The sequence below is a fragment of the Chlorocebus sabaeus genome, chromosome 16 (genome assembly GCF_047675955.1).
Source record: "Chlorocebus sabaeus isolate Y175 chromosome 16, mChlSab1.0.hap1, whole genome shotgun sequence".
Taxonomy (NCBI): domain Eukaryota; kingdom Metazoa; phylum Chordata; class Mammalia; order Primates; family Cercopithecidae; genus Chlorocebus; species Chlorocebus sabaeus.
In genome coordinates, this window is record NC_132919.1 from 68,526,066 (window position 1) to 68,541,610 (window position 15,545).

At 48.0% G+C, this 15,545-nt stretch overlaps 1 protein-coding gene and 1 long non-coding RNA gene across 2 annotated transcripts in view; both read right to left on the minus strand.

The window, feature by feature from the left end:
• Positions 1-9,632: 9,632 nt before the first annotated feature.
• On the minus strand, positions 9,633-10,321 carry LOC119622202 (uncharacterized). The gene is made up of 3 exons (XR_005238858.2): positions 10,228-10,321; positions 9,880-9,932; positions 9,633-9,745 (listed from the first exon to the last, which is right to left on the minus strand). It is a non-coding gene; the product is annotated as an uncharacterized lncRNA (long non-coding RNA).
• A 4,780-nt stretch (positions 10,322-15,101) lies between these two features.
• Positions 15,102-15,545, minus strand: part of NBR1 (NBR1 autophagy cargo receptor) — a 60,266-nt gene continuing 59,822 nt past the window's right edge. The window contains exon 20 of the mRNA XM_073005284.1: positions 15,102-15,350. Within this exon, the coding sequence (XP_072861385.1) occupies positions 15,275-15,350 (76 nt within the window). The 3' untranslated portion in view covers positions 15,102-15,274. The remainder of the gene's footprint in view (positions 15,351-15,545) is intronic.

The following is a 15,545-nucleotide window of genomic DNA, read 5'->3' on the forward strand; positions in this document are numbered from 1 at the left end:
GATTTCTTTTAGCCGTGTCTCTACAATTTTCAAAGAACTCTGACTTCCAAATTAAATGGTCTCCCCCAGAAAGGACTGCCCTAACTAAGGTATTCCAGTCTGTAGGAGTGAGCCAATTCTCAGCTACAGATTCCACTATAGCAAGAGTATATGGAGCAGTAGCCCCATACTGAGAGGCAGCAGTCTTTAACTCTTTTATAATAGTAAAGTCAAATCCAGTATGATGCCTCCAAGCCTGTCCCCGTTCATCTATGGTTTCAGTGACCGGAAAAACGTCTTTGGGGGAGGAGTCTTCTCTATGTCGGCTAGCAACTAACCCCCCTTTTGGAACATGTTGTCCAGGCCGCTGAGGTGGGCGCAAGGAACCCTCCATAGCGTCTGAGTTGTGTATCTTTTCATTTCCTGTCTTTAGCTTTTGGAGCCTAATTATCAATGATTGATGTAACTCTTCAAGTTTAATTTGTTCCTCTAGTTGAGCAATTTTTTGTTTTAATTCTTCTTTGGGATCTATTGCTGCCATAACAATGGGCGCAGAAGCCTCATTATGTGTCTTATTATATGGGGGCGGGTATGAAGTAAAGGGAGGCAAATCAGGGTTGTGATATTTAGCCGCCTCTTCCTCTAAATCATCCCAATTTATGTCTGATTGATTAGGCTTATTAATTTCCTCCTCTTTTTGAAGCATCTGTAAAATTGGGTATTTTTTTGGTTTGTTTTCGTGTGGCATTTCTTTATCTGTTACAGAAGGAGACTTGATTTCCTCATGATCACTTTCGAGGGAAATGAGATCCTCCTCCGTATCTTGCGGAGGCTTTGTAAGGTTAGAGCAGAAGCTAACCTTTAAAATATGCTCTGAGTGACCGCAGCCATGACTTGCGGATCGGCCTCCTTCTTATCTATTAAATCTCTAATGAGGTTCCAATAAGAGAAGGCAGCCACAGGAATTTTTTCTGGCCCAAAAGTATTATAATAGTCCTGAAGACAATCCCCTACTCTACGCCATCTTTTAATATCAATAGTTCCTTCCTGTGGGAACCAAGGGCAAGTATCTTTTACAAAATCAAAAAATTTAAACAAATCATTACCTTTAACCTTTACTTCTCGTATCTTTAAAGCCTCTTTTAATTGTACTACATAGATCTGATGTTGGCTTAATACTTGTCCCATTTCGGACGCGTCACTTACCTTCGATTCTGACACGGCAGGTTCCCGCGGTGATCGGAAGAGTTCACTTTCTTTTGTCTTCGTTAGCGGTCGACCGTCCTTTGGCGTCCTCTTCCTCACGGAGTCCCTCGTTTCCAGGTCCCTGTTCAGGCGCCACGTATCCCGGCCCGCGGGATCGTCGAAGCAGGCCCTGGAGGAGGGAGTGGGAATTTGGGGAACAAGAGACACGAGAAATGGAGACAAGACAGTGCTCTGATCAAGTCTCGTTTAATGGCGGTAATGCAGTGCCTTATATACACTTGGAGAGGAAGGGGTTGGGCCAAGGTGGAAATGATCTCATTTCGGAGGGCGTGGCCAGGCAGGTTTCAGTTTCAACGGTGGGACGTCATGTTGCACCTGCGCTATAAAGTAACAACTTTCGCGCGTGCGGGAAAGATGGGTGAAGAAGAAGCAGGAAGAGCGCCATCTTGTGTGAGGTATTTAATACAGGGGAAAAGGACAAATCTAGGAAGGAGGTGAGAGGTGGAAATGAATAGCGCTCAGGCGTTTAATCATCAATAATTACTTGCCATGGCCGGGGCGCGCAGCTCCGGACAGATCGGAATGTTCCTTTTGCTGACCCAATCTCTCACCCTTTCCAAACTCCAGAAATCTTGTCTGTCCTCCGCAAAACTCCCCCTGCTTCTTTCTCTGAAGGCTGTCTTCAGGCCGGGCACACTGGGAGGATCGCCGGAGCCCAGAAGGCCGCAGTGAGGTGAGGTGAGGTGAGGTGAGATCACGCCATTGCACTGCAGCCCCGGCTGCAGAGTCGGAGCCCCGTCTCGAAACAAACAAACAAACAAACAAAGACACACACACACACACACAAAGAAAGAGCCCAGGCAACCTAGTGAAACCCTGTTCGGGCTGGGGCGTATCTGCACCCCAGCTATTCTGGAGGCTGAGGCAGGAGGATGGATGGAGGCTGGGAGGTGGATGCTGCACTAAGCAGTGACTGCACCGCTGCACTCCAGCCTGGGTGACGGAGCCAGACCCCATCCCAAATCAATAAACATAAAAATAAAGGAAGCAGTTTGTAGAAAGCGGAAGAGGGACCCTTTGAACTTCAAGCCTTCAATCTATAGCTGCGGATGGATGGGTTGGAGCAGCAGGCTAGAGCAGTGACCATCTTTGCAGGGATTAACGACCCTGATCTATCATCCTGAGAAAGAAGATGTTATCTCTTGCAGGGAGGGCAGGTGGACTACGTGTGAACTCTTATCGTTTGTTTAGGTTTTAGGTGTCATTCAGAGGGTTACATCTAACCATGAATGTGCAGCCTTTCTCCCTTGAGAAGGGCCTGGCCCATTTGGTTACTCCTTGATTCTAATGAACCGGTACTCTCTTCTCTAGTTTCACATACTTTTCTTTTTTGTAATTAGTAACGTTGCATCAGTAAGATTGTTTCAAGTTTGCGGGAATATTCACATTCAATTTTAATTCCAATGGCTCCTGGGAGAAGCAGCCATTTTGAATTTGCATGCCCCGCCCCAGAGAACCGGGGCTCTCCTCCCTGTCCACCCCTCAGCCACTGAATAGAAACGCCCTTGTAAATCACCGAAACCGCGGGGGAAGCTCTCTCGTCTTGACGGTTGCTGTTCAACAGGAAAAGCTTAGAACGAAAGAGACGAAGAGTTCTGTGAGGCTTTTCTTTCCATCTCTCTCTCTTTCTCTGTTTTTTTCTTTTTTTCTTTTCCGTTTTCTTTTCCCTTTTTTTTTTTTTTTTTTGAGACGGAGTTTTGCCCTTGATTCCCACGCTGGAGTGTAATGGCGCCATCTCGACTCACTGCAACCTCCGCCTCCCGGCTTCAAGCGATTCTCCTGCCTCAGTCTCTGGAGTCGCTGGAATTACAGGCCTGCGCCACCACGCCCAGGTAATTTTGTATTTTTATAGAGAAACTGGAGTTTCACCATGTTAGGCAGGCTGGTCTCGGACTCAGGTGATCTGCCTGCCTGGGCCTCCCAAAGTGCTGGGATTACAGGCCTGAGCCACTGTGCCCGGTGGTTACAGAATTTCTTTTTTTCTTTTCTTTCTTTTTTTTGTTTCCGGACGGAGTTTCGCTCCTATTGCGCAGGCTGGGGTGCAATGGCCCGATCTCGGCTAACCCCAAAGTCCGCCTCCCGGGTTTCAAGCGATTCTCCTGCCTCAGCCTCCCGAGAAGCTGGGATTACAGGCATGTGCCGCCACGCTGGGCTAATTTTGTATTTTTAGGAGAGACTGGGTTTCTCCATGTTGATTAGGCTGGTCTCAAACTCCTGCCCTCAGGTGATCCTCCCGCCTCGACCTCCCAAAGTGTTGAGATTACAGGCGTGAGCCACTGCGCCTGGCGGTTACAGAATTTCTAAGCAGCAAAGTATTTAAGAGGTGACTTGGGTGTTAAAAGCATACAGGTTTTTGTTGTTGTTACTGCTGTTGTTTTTATTTTTTTGAGACAGTCTCGCTCTGTCACCCAGGCTGGCATGCATTGGCAAGGTCTTGGCTCACGGCAACCTCTGCCTCTCGGGTTCAAGTGATTCTCATGCCTCAGTCTCCTGAGTAGCTGGGATTACAGGTGCCTGCCACCCCACCCAGCTAATTTTTGTCTTTTTATTAGAGATGGGGTTTCACCATGTAGGCCAGGCTGGTCTCAAACTCCTGATGTCAGGTGATCAGCCTGCCTCAGCCTCCCAAAGTGGTGGGATTACAGGCATGAGCCATCGTGCCCAGTAGCATTCAGTTGTTTGTTTGTTTGTTTTAGATGGAGTCTTGCTGTGTCGCCCAGGCTGGAGTGCAGTGGCACAATCTCAGCTCACTGCAATCTTCATCTCCCGGGTTCAAACAATTCTCCCACCTCAGCCTCCCAAGTAGCTGGGACCACAGGCACCTGCCACCACACCAGGCTAATTTTTGTATTTTTAGTAGAGATAGGGTTTCACCATATTGGCCAGGCTGGTCTCAAACTCCTGACGTCGTGATCTGCCTGCCTAGGCCTCCCAGAGTGCTGGGATTACAGGCATGAACCACAGCATCTGGCCAGCATTCAGTTGTAAAAGTGAAACAAGCCAGGAGCAGTGGCTCATGCCTCTTGTCCCAGCCCTTTGGGAGGCCGAACAGATCACAAGGTCAGTAGTTCAAGACCAGCCTGGCAAAGACGGTGAAACCCCATCTCTACTAAAAATACAAAAATTAGCAGGGCATTGTGGCGGGCTCCTGTAATTCCAGCTACTTGGGAGGCTGAGGCAGAGAACTGCTTTAATCTGGGAGACAGAGGTTGCAATGAGCTGAGATCACGCCACTGCACTGTGGCCTGGTCGCAGAGCAACACTCCATTTAAAAAAAAAAGCCAGGCACAGTGGCTCATGCTGGTAATCCCAGCACTTTAGGAGGCCGAGGTGGGTCAATCACGAGGTCAGGGGATTGAGACCATCCTGAGTAACAAGGTGAAACCCCGTCTCTACTAAAAATACAAAAAATTAGCTGAGCGTGGTAGTGGGTGCCTGTAGTTCCAACTACTCGGGAGGCTGAGGTGGGAGAATGTCGTGAACCTGGGAGTTGGAGCTTGCAGTGAGCCAAGATGGTGCCACTGCACTCCAACTTGGGCGACAGAGCGAGACTCTGTCTCAAAAAAAAAAAAAAAAAAAACCACGTTAAAATAAGTATACGATTTCAAAAAATTTGCAGCCTGCAATGCAGTAGAAAAGAAAAACCCAGGCCGGGTGCAGTGCCTCATGCCTGTAATCCCAGTACTTTGGGAGGCTGAGGCAGGCAGATCACAAAGTCAAGAGATTGAGACCATCCTGTCCAACCTGGTGAAACCCGGTCTCTACTGAAAATACAAAAATTAGCTGGGCGTTGTGGTACACCCCTGTAGTCCCAGCTACTCGGGAGCCTGAGACAGGAGAATTGCTTGAAGCTGGGAGGTGGAGGTTGCAATGAGCTGAGATTGTGCCAGTGCACTCCAGCCTGGCAACAGAGCAAGACTCCATCTCAAAAAAAGAAAAAAAAAAAAAAAAAAGAAAAATCTGAGGAGAAATTCAGGCTGGCCTCAGAAATTTGCATAAGTAACTAAGAGTCATGAAGTTAATCATGAAGACAATGGGGGGAAGTTTCTCCAGGGTATGTCAGAGACCTTCCTGTGGCAGACCCTCCTATCACAGGCTCAGAGGCCTAGGAGGAAAAAATGGTTGCATGGGCTGTGCCCAGGGCCCCCCTGCTCTGTGCAGCCTGGGGACTTTGTCCCTTCTATCCCAGCTGCTCCAACCATGACTAAAAGGGGCCTAGGTACACCTCAGGCTGTGACTTCAGAGGGTGCAAACCCTAGGCCATGGCAGCTTTCATGTGGTGTTGTGCCTGCGAGTGTACAGAAGTCAAGAACTGAGGCTTGGGAACCTCTGCCAAGATTTCAGAGGATGTGTGGAAATGACTGGATGTCCAGGTAGAGGTGTGCTGCAGGGGTGGAGCCCTCATGGAGAAGGACTGCCAGGGCAGTGTGAAAGGATATTGTGGGGTGCAAGCCCTGACACAGACTCCCAACTGGGGCAATGCCTAGTGGAGCTGCAACTGCAAGAAAAGGGTCACTGTCCTCCAGACCCCAGAATGGTAGATCCACTGACAGCTTGCACCTTGCTCCTGGAAAAGCCACAGACACTCAAGGCCAGCCTGTGAAAGCAGCCAGGAGTGTGGGCTATATCCTGCAAAGTCACAGGGGCAGAGCTGCCAAGGCCATGGGAGCCCATCTCTTGCATCAGTGTGACCTGGGCATGAGACATGGAGTCAAAGGAAATCATTTTGGGACTTTAAGGTTTGACTGCTGCCAGGCACGGTGGCTCACTCCTGTAATTCCAGCACTTTGGGAGGCCGAGGTGGGAGGGTCACTTGAGGTCAGGAGTTCAAGACTAGCCTGGCCAACATGGTGAAACTCCATCTCTACTAAAAATACAAAAAAAAAAATTAGCCAGGCATTGTGGCATGTGCCTGTAATCCCAGCTACTCAGGAAGCTGAGGCAGGAGAATTGCTTGATCCTGGGAGGTGGAGGTTGCAGTGAGCTGAGATTGTGCCACTGCACTCCAGCCTGGCCAACAGAGCAAGACTCCATCTCAAAAAAGAAAAAAAAATTTTTTTTTTTTATTGCTCCACTGGACTTCAGACTTGCATAGGGGAGTCTGTAACCCTTTGTTTTGGCCAATTTCTCCCATTTTGAACAGCTGTATTTACTCAGTGCCTGTACTCCCATTGTATCTAGCAAGTAACAAACTTGTTTTTTTTTTTTTTTTTTTTTTTGAGACAAAGTCTCACTCTGTCACCCAGGCTGGAGTGCAGTGCCATGATCTTGGCTTACTGCAACCTCTGCCTCCTAAGTTCAAGCAATTCTCCTGCTTCAGCTTCCCGAGTAGCTGGGATTACAGGCCCATGCCATCACACCTGGCTAATTGTTTTGTATTTTTGGTAGAGATGGGGTTTCACTATGCTGGCCAGGCTAGTCTTAAACTCCCAAACTCAGATGATCTGCCTGCCTTGGCCTCCCAAAGTGCTGGAATCACAGGTGTGAGCCACCATGCCCGACCCTAACTTGCTTTTGATTTTACAGGCTGGTAGGCAGAAGGGACTTGCCTTGTCTCAGATGAGACTTTGGACTGTAGACTTTTTAGTTAATGCTGAAATAAGACTCTGGAAGACTGTTGGGAAGACATGATAGGTTTTGAAATGTGAGAACATGAGATTTGGGAGGGGCCAGAACAAAATGATATGGTTTGGCTGTGTCCCCACCCAAGTCTCATCTTGAATTGTAGCTCCCATAATTCCCACGTGTCATGGGTGGGACCCAGTGGGAGGTAATTGAATCATGGGGCCAGGACTTTCCCATATTGTTCTCATGACAGTGAATAAGTCTCACAAGATCTGATGGTTTTATAAAGGGGAGTTCCACCGCAGAAGTTGTCTCTTGCTTTCCACCATGTAAGACATGCCTTTCATCTTCCACCATGATTGTGAGGCTTCCCCAGACACGTGGAGCTGTGAGTCCATTAAACCTCTTTTTCTTTATAAATTACCCAGTCTCAGGTATGTTTTTATTAGCAGCATGAGAACACACTAGTGCAGACCTATTGGACCCCAGGTAGCAAATGTAGATGTCTATTTTCCCCCAGCATGCCCAGGGTTAAAGTGAGCCCAGTCAGCTTCCACCAGTTACACTCAGTGGCACAGGTGCAGTTTGTTAGAGTTGGTGCAATTAGATTAGTTAGAGCTGGGCCCAAGGACTTTGGGGATGTGGGTTGACGGGGTGGGGAGTGGGGTGACAGGTACCAAAGGGTAGCAGAGGGAGGGATGGTAGAGGTGATTGGAGAGTGTGACCCTCAAAGTGGATGGGGTTATGGCAATTGACAATGACAAGACCTAGGGTTAGACCAGGTAAGTGAGTGGCTGGGGTAGTCAAGGCTGAGGTCAAGGAACTGGGGAACTAGGGTGTCGATTCATGACAGGAGTTATGCTGGAGACAGTGCTCCAGGAGCTAAAAACCTTCAAGGAATAAAGTAAATGTTGGCATGGAGTGACCAGCAGCCAGGAGAGACAACAGCAACAGGAGGGGTAGTGGGCAGCACAGGTGAAAGGCACAATGGAATGAGAGGTGGGGAGAGCAAACAGAAAGAGGAAAGCAAGCAATGTCCTCAGGGGGAGGATAGAGCAAATGAAGAAAGGGGGGCCGGGCACTATGGCTCATGCCTGTAATCCCAGCACTTTGAGAGGCCGAGGTAGGTGGATCACCTGAGGTCGGGAGTTTAAGACCAGCCTGACCATTATGGAGAAACCCCATCTCTACCAAAAATACAAAAAAATTTAGCCAGGCATGGTGGCACATGCCTGTAATCCCAGCTACTCCAGAGGCTGAGGCAGGAGAATCGCTTGAACCTGGGAGGTGGAAGTTGCAGTGATCTGAGATCACACTATTGCACTCTAGCCTGGGCAACAAGAGCGAAACTCCGTCTCAAAAAAAAAAAAAAAAGAAGAAGAAGAGAAGAAGAAGGAGGAGGAAGAGGAGGAAGAAAGAAGAGGAAGAAGAAGGAAGAAGAAGAAGAGGAAGAAGAAGGAGAAGAGGAAGAAGAAGAAAGAAGAGGAAGAAGGAGAAGAAGAAGGAGAAGAAGAAGAGGAAGAAGAAAGAAGAGGAAGAAGAAAGAAGAAGAGGAAGAAGAAGGAAGAAAAAGAGGAAGAAGAGGAAGAAGAAGAAGAAAGAAGAATAAGAGGAAGAGGAAGAAGAAGAAAGAAGAGGAAGAAGAAGAGGAAGAAGAAGGAAGAAGAGGAGGAGGAAGAGGAAGAAGAAAAAGAAGAAGAAAGAAGAAGAAGAAAAGAAGGTGTAGTAACTCAGGCCTGTAACCCCAGCACTTTGGGAGGCCCAAATGGGCGGATCACTTTGAGGTCAGGTGTTTGAGACCAAGCTGACCAACATGGCAAAACCCCGTCTCTACTAAAAATGCAAAAAATTAGCCAGTTGTGGTGGGCACATGCATGTAATCCCAGCTACTCAGGAGGCTGAAGCACAAGAATCGCCTGAACCTAGGAGGCAGAGGTTGCAGTAAGCCCAAATCTGGTGAAACCCCGTCTCTACTACAAAAAAATACAAAAAAACTAGCCGGGCGAGGTGGCAGATGCCTGTAGTCCCAGCTACTCGGGAGGCTGAGGCAGGAGAATGGCATAAAACCCAGGAGGTGGAGCTTGCAGTGAGCCAAGATCCGGCCACTGCACTCCAGCCTGGGTGACGGAGTGAGACTCCATCTCAAAAAAAAAAAAAAAAGGAAATGGAGACTAGCCACAGACCCAAAAAAAAACTAGCAAGAATATAAAGCCTACTTTTGGCAATTGTGCATGTGGAGAGGAATGAATGCAGCGTTCTTGACATCATTCAAATATTAGATCAGGAAGCTGAAGTGGGAGAACCATTTGAGTCTGGGAAGTTGAGTTCATAGTTCTGAAGCCAGTAAAAGTATAAAGAAACCTTAAATAAAAACTCAACTACACTTGCATAATATAATGCAATAGAAAAGTGAATATAACAAACTAATATTTGAAACACAACACTCAGTCACCCAAAAAACAAAAGTTAACCTTTGCTAGAAGTACTATATAACCTTCTATTCTAACTCTCATATTCCAAAGGCCCATTTGACACAGCATCCTTGGATAGAGAAGGTACATAAACAGTAGGCTAGTATAAACACAAAATTACACATGACATGAACTAAAAGGCCACAAAATTTTAGTAACGTTAGCATTTTGGCTGGCGCCGTTATTGCCCTCCTGTCACGCATATTACACTCAAGTCACAGTGAGCCACGACAGGGGCAATTGAGAACTCCCTTTGTTTCTCAACAGGCCTGCTGAAAACAGCAAGCTGTTGGGCATGGTTTATTGGCTACATTTTCAAGTGAATTCTCAGATCGGTTTTTGCCCCGTGGCTGAAGCGCCATTTCTAATTTGCATGTCTCGCACTTTCCTGCGTGGGTAGGCGTGGCTACGGCGGTCTGAGTCCCAGCTGCGGTCCAGCTCTGCTGGCAGGGGCCGAAGGGGGTCTAGACAGTGGTCAGGGGGAAATGGGTGTGGGCGTTGTTAGGCAGGAATCTAGACCCAACATGGCGGCATTACCCCGCGTAGCAGGCCTTTTGTTAAAGACTCCCTTCACCCTTGTACACACCCGCAGACTTACATGCGTCAGAGTTCTGGCTGGGCAACCACACTCCCCGATGACCTGCAGCTCACCTGCATTCCACAAGTTCGTAAACAGCAGTTTTGGTTAACAGTTTCCAAAGACCCCTTCCTCATGACCCTTACTCAACTCCTGCCCTAGTAGTTTCAAGACTCCCCAGGCCCTGTTTGCACAACCAGCTTCCCTACCTCTCGTGCTATAAAAAGCCCCTACCCTCCTCCCTCAGCGTGACTTCCTCGGCCCACACCTTTGGACCGAGGAACCTCGCCCGCGAGTCCTAATAAAGGCTATTCTCACTGCCATTTGCCTTGTGTCTTTGTTCCCGGTTTGGCTCCAGCCTCACTTTACCTTTACAAGCATCACTAGCAGTCTGTGGGAGGGAGTTGGAGGAGAGTGGTCCAAGTTCTTTTGAGGAAAGCCATCGGGTCATCACTGTAAAGACTGGAGCATCCCGAGGCCTGGCTGGGTCCGAAGCGAAGGCGGAGCCAATGGCCCCCTGCCACCCCTCACCCCCTTCCTGGGACCACAGAGAGAAATCGGGCCATGAGACTGCGCCCTGAGGGGGCTGCTGCCCTGGGAGTCACAGCCCCATCCCCGTGCCTTGCCCTGTTAGCGAGGCACTGGGGGCAAACCACTTAACCTCCTGACTCTGTTTCCCTAGCTGGAAAGCAGAAACACCAATGCCTACCTCGTGGAGTGGAGGGAGCAGAAATGGAGCCGAAGAAGGGACATGGCTCAGTAGTCTACAATGTGAGTCAGAGTGTCCCACAGGCTTCCTCGGAAGGGGTCATGACTGTGGAATGACTGAGCAACTGTGTTGCCTGAAGACAGTAATATAGGAAGCATTTACTGCTTGGCTTAGTCTCTGTGTTAAGTGCCCTCCTCATTACAAACTTACAAAAGTTACATACAGATGCCGAAGTTGAGGCAGAGAGGTTAAGCAGCTTGCCCAAGACCACAGGGAGGTAGGATTTGAACCTACCTGTGTGCACTGGCCACAGCATCTTCCCCATCACGCCATCCACCTGTGAAGCAGAGAGCCTAGAGCCAAAAATGGATACCTAGAGAAAGATAATTTGTTCTTGTGTGTCCAGCACTCTATGAGACAAAGCATTGAGCCTGAGACACAAGTCTTCTGTCTGCAAAGAGGCAGGAACCAAGCTGTCTGCTGCAGCAGTTGAGAAGAGCCTTGGCCCTGGCATGGTGGCTTGTGCCTGTAATCCCAACACTTTGGGAGGATGAAATGGGAGGTTCACTTGAGCCCAGGAGTTCAAGACCAGCCTTGGCAACAGAGTGAGAGCCCCATCTCTACAAAAAAAAAGGTGTATATATACAGAAAATGTGCTGGGTGTGGTGGAGCAGGCTTGTAGTTCCAGTGACTGGGGAGACTGAGCTTGAGGGACTACTTGAGGCCTGGGAGGACCACTTGAGCCCTGGGAAAACAGCTTGAGCCCCAGGAGGCCAAAGCAGCAATGAGCCGTGATCAGGCCACTGCACTCCACTCCAACCTGGGGGACTGATTGAGACCCTATCTCAAAAAAAAAATAAAAGGGCAGGCAGGGTGGCTCACGCCTGTAATCCCAGTACTTTGGGAGGCCTAGGCAGGTGGATCATCTGAGGTCAGGAGTTCGAGACCAGCCTGGCCAACATGGTGAAACCTCATCTGTACCAAAAATACAAAAAATTAGCCAGGTGTGGTGGCTGGCACCTGTAATCCCAGCTACTTGGGAGGCTGAGCTGGGAGAATCGCTTGAACCCAGAGGTAGAGGTTGCAGTGAGCCATGATGGCACCATCGCACTCCAGCCTGGGAGACAGAGCAAGACTCCATCTCAAAAATAAATAAATAAATAAAAAAGTCGGGCATGGTGGCAGGTGCTTGTAATCCCAGCTAATCGGGAGGCTGAAGCAAGAGAATCGCTTGAGCCTGGGAGGCAGAGATTGCAGTGAGCCAAGACCATGCCACCCACTGCACTCCAGCCTGGGCAACAGAGTGAGACGCCATATCCAAGAAAAAAAAAAAGGCAAGTGAAAGCAGCTTAGGCAACTCTGAGGCTTTTTTTTTTTTTCCTTTATAAACAGGAATCTTAAAATCTAGCCTGTAGTCCTGGTGTTCTCTACCCTCATCCACACAGGATCTCTGTTCTCTTTTACCTGGCTTTATTTTACTCAATGGCACTTGTCACCCAATGTGTTTATTGCATTTTAGCATAGTAGAATGTAAGCTCGAGAGCAGGAATCTTTGTCGCTTGTTCACTTTTATATGACTAGCACCCTGAACAATGCCTGGCATATAGTAGCCACTCATATATTTTTTGAATGAATGAATCAATATTAAATATATTAGTATTTCCTAAAATAGAAAGTGATTAGTAAATCTCCTGGCTTGTGGTAAATATCATGACCCTGCTGGGCTCACTATTTTACTGCCTCTGTGCTCATTTCCATGTCTATCAGGCCATCTTTTGCTTACTAATTTGGTTTCCCAGGTACTGCTTTTTTTTATTTTTTGTTTTTTAATAGAGATGGGTTCTCACTATGTTGCCCAGGCTGATCTCAAACTCCTGAGCTCAAGCAATCATCCTTCCTCAGCCTCCCAAAGTACTGGGGTTATAGGCATGAGCCACCATTCCCGCCCCCAGTATTGTTTTGAGTACTTAGGGGAACCAAGGGGAAACTTCCCTTCTTTGCCCTCTGAAGATTCAGTGAAAAATCACTGGCACGAGGCAAGAGAAAAGGCATATGATTTTGTTTTTAATGTGTATACATGAGAGTCTTCAGAACAAAGACCCAAAGATACAGAAAAAATTGTCCATTTTAATGCTTATGGTCAATAGAGTATGGAAGGCCATATAGCAATATGAGTGGACAAGACGGCATGCTGTAAGGAGAGTACAATGAGTGGGGAAATCCCTAAGGCCCCTGTCTGTCCAGGTTTTTTTTTTTTTTTTTTTTTTTTGGCAACACAGTCTCACTCTATTGCCCAGACTGGAGTGCAGTGGTGTGATCATACCTCATGGTAACCTGAAACTCCCAGGCTCAAGAGATCCTCCTATCTCAACCTCTTGAGTAGCGAGGACTACAGGTGTGTGCCACCACACCCAGCAAAGTTTGTTAAGTTTTTAATTTTTTGTAGAAACAGGGTCTTGCCTTTTGAGACTCAAATTGGAAATTTCTTGAAGCCTTTTTCATGTCTTTCTCCTCAGCCACACTTTCCATGACGAGCTGTTGCTGTCTGTCTCTTTCTCCTTTAGACTTTTGCCACATAGAGGATCTTGAACTCCTGGCCTCAAGCAATCCTCCCGCCTTGGCGTCCTACAGTGTGGGAATTACAGGCATGGGCCACCATGCCTGACCTGTCCAGATCCTTGTTGGCTTCTCTGAGCATGCATTCCTTCCTTCTGGATATGGGGCAGGATGCTCTGTGGAATGGGGGTCTTACGACCTACAGTCAAACACAGTAGGTCAGGTAATTTCTTTGTGGCCAGTTTTTACAGATAGGACAGAGGGAAAAACAGAGTAATATTTTTAGGCTTGTAGGTTGGCTTTGGAGAAAAGGGCTTCTGGTTTCTATGACCTGCCTCAGGGAAGAGGGATTTTCGTGTCTATGGCTAGCCTCAGGGGAGAATGGGACTGAGAGACAGGAGGAGAGAGTCGGAGAAAAACTTTTTACTTCTGAGGCTGCTGCTGAGGCCTTCATTTTAGGGTATTGTTTTCTGAGCCCACTGTATGCCAGAGTATCTAAGTTTTCTTTTCGGTCTTTCAACAATCCCAAATGCAGCCAGGTATAGTGGCTTACACTTGTAATCCCAGCACTTTAGGAGGCAAAGTGGGAGGATCACTTGAGCCTAGCAGTTTGAGACCAGGTTGGGCAACATAGTGAGACCTCATCTCTAGAAATAATAATAATAAAAATAAGGCCAGTTACAGTGGCTCACACCTGTAATCCTAGCACTTTGGGAGGCCAAGGCAGGAGGATCACTTAAGCTCAGGAGTTCAAGACCAGCTTGGGCAACATAGTGAGACCTCATCTCTATTAAAAATAGTAATAATAAATAAAATAAAAGTTAGCTGGGCATGGTAGTGCATGCCTGTGGTGCCAGCAAGTTGGGAGGCTGAGGCAAGAGCATCACTTGAGCCCAAGAGGTCAAGACTACAGCAAGCTATGATTGGACCAGCACACTCTAGGCTGGGCGACAGAAAAAAAAATCCCAAATGCAACGTTATTTATCACATTTTATACTTGATGAAACTGAGGCTTCTCAACATCCTCAGCCTTCTTCTTCTTCCTCCTGCCAGAGTATAAAGGGGACCCCCACTCTTGGCTGGCAATTTTATATCTTTATTATCAGTGGATCTTTATTCTCATCCACCTTAGAGGAAAGTGGGTCAGGTTTATAATCTCCATTGAACAGATGAGAAGGCTGAGTCTCAGGAAGGAAATTCGAGCTAACCAAATCTTCCAAGAGATTGACTTAGTTCTGTGATACATATTCAAGAAGGTGGAAACCTGGATGCTGAGGATGGAATGTGAAGAGCCTGGCACAATGATTAAGATCACAAGAGGGCCCATGTGGAGTGGCTCATGCCTGTAATCCCAGCAAAACTTTGGGAGGCCCAGGTGGGAGGATCGCTTGAGCCCAGGAGTTTGAGACCAGCCTGGGCAACACACTGAGACCCCATCTTTTTTGGTTTTTTTTTGAGACCGAGTCTCACTCTGTCGCCCAGGCTGGAATGCAGTGGTGCGACCTCTTCCTCCTGGGTTCACGCCATTCTCCTGCCTCAGCCTCCCAAGTAGCTGGGACTACAGGTGCCTGCCACCACACCCGGCTAATTTTTTTGTATTTTTAGTGGAGACGGAGTTTCACCATGTTAGCCAGGACGGTCTCAATCTCCTGACCTCGTGATCCACCCACCTCGACCTCCCAAAGAGCTGGGGTTACAGGCATGAGCCACTGCACTCGGCCAGTGAGACCCCATCTTTACAAAAAACAAAAATATTAGTCAGGTGTAGTGGCACACACCTGTAGTCCCACCTAATCAGGAGGCTGAGATGGGAGAATCGCTTGAGTCCAGGCGTTTGAGGTCACAGTGAGCTGTGATCACGCTACTGCTCTCCATCCTGGACAACACAGCGAGACGCTGTCTCAAAAAAAAAAAAAAAAAAATCACAAGGGTATTGGGTATCAGGGATCAGCCTGCTGCACTCTATCACCCCTAGGAGTGCTGGGTCATCCCCAAGATCTGATTCTCTCCTTGCTGCAGCAGGGGACAGCAGGGAGCAGCAAAGCAGCCCTTGCCTCTCAGTGTGTTATGGCCTCCAAGCAGGCCAGAGGAAACTCATCCATTCTGTGCTTATTTGGTCCGTGAGAAAATTCAGGCCCACAGAAGGAAAGTTCAGGGTCTTCCAGGTGATGGATGACACCAAGGGTCAAGGTCCAGGCTTCCAAGTGACCACACTCCATGATGGTGCCTGATTTCACTTTTTTTTGAGACAGGATCTCGCTCTGTCCCCAGGTATCAAGCAATGCTCCTACCTCAGCCTCCTGGGAAGTGAGAAGCTGAGACTACAGGTATGCACCACCACACCTGACTACTTTTTAAACTTTTTGTCAAGGCAGAGATTTCCCTATGTTGCCCAGGCTGGTCTTGAACTCCTGTGTCAAAT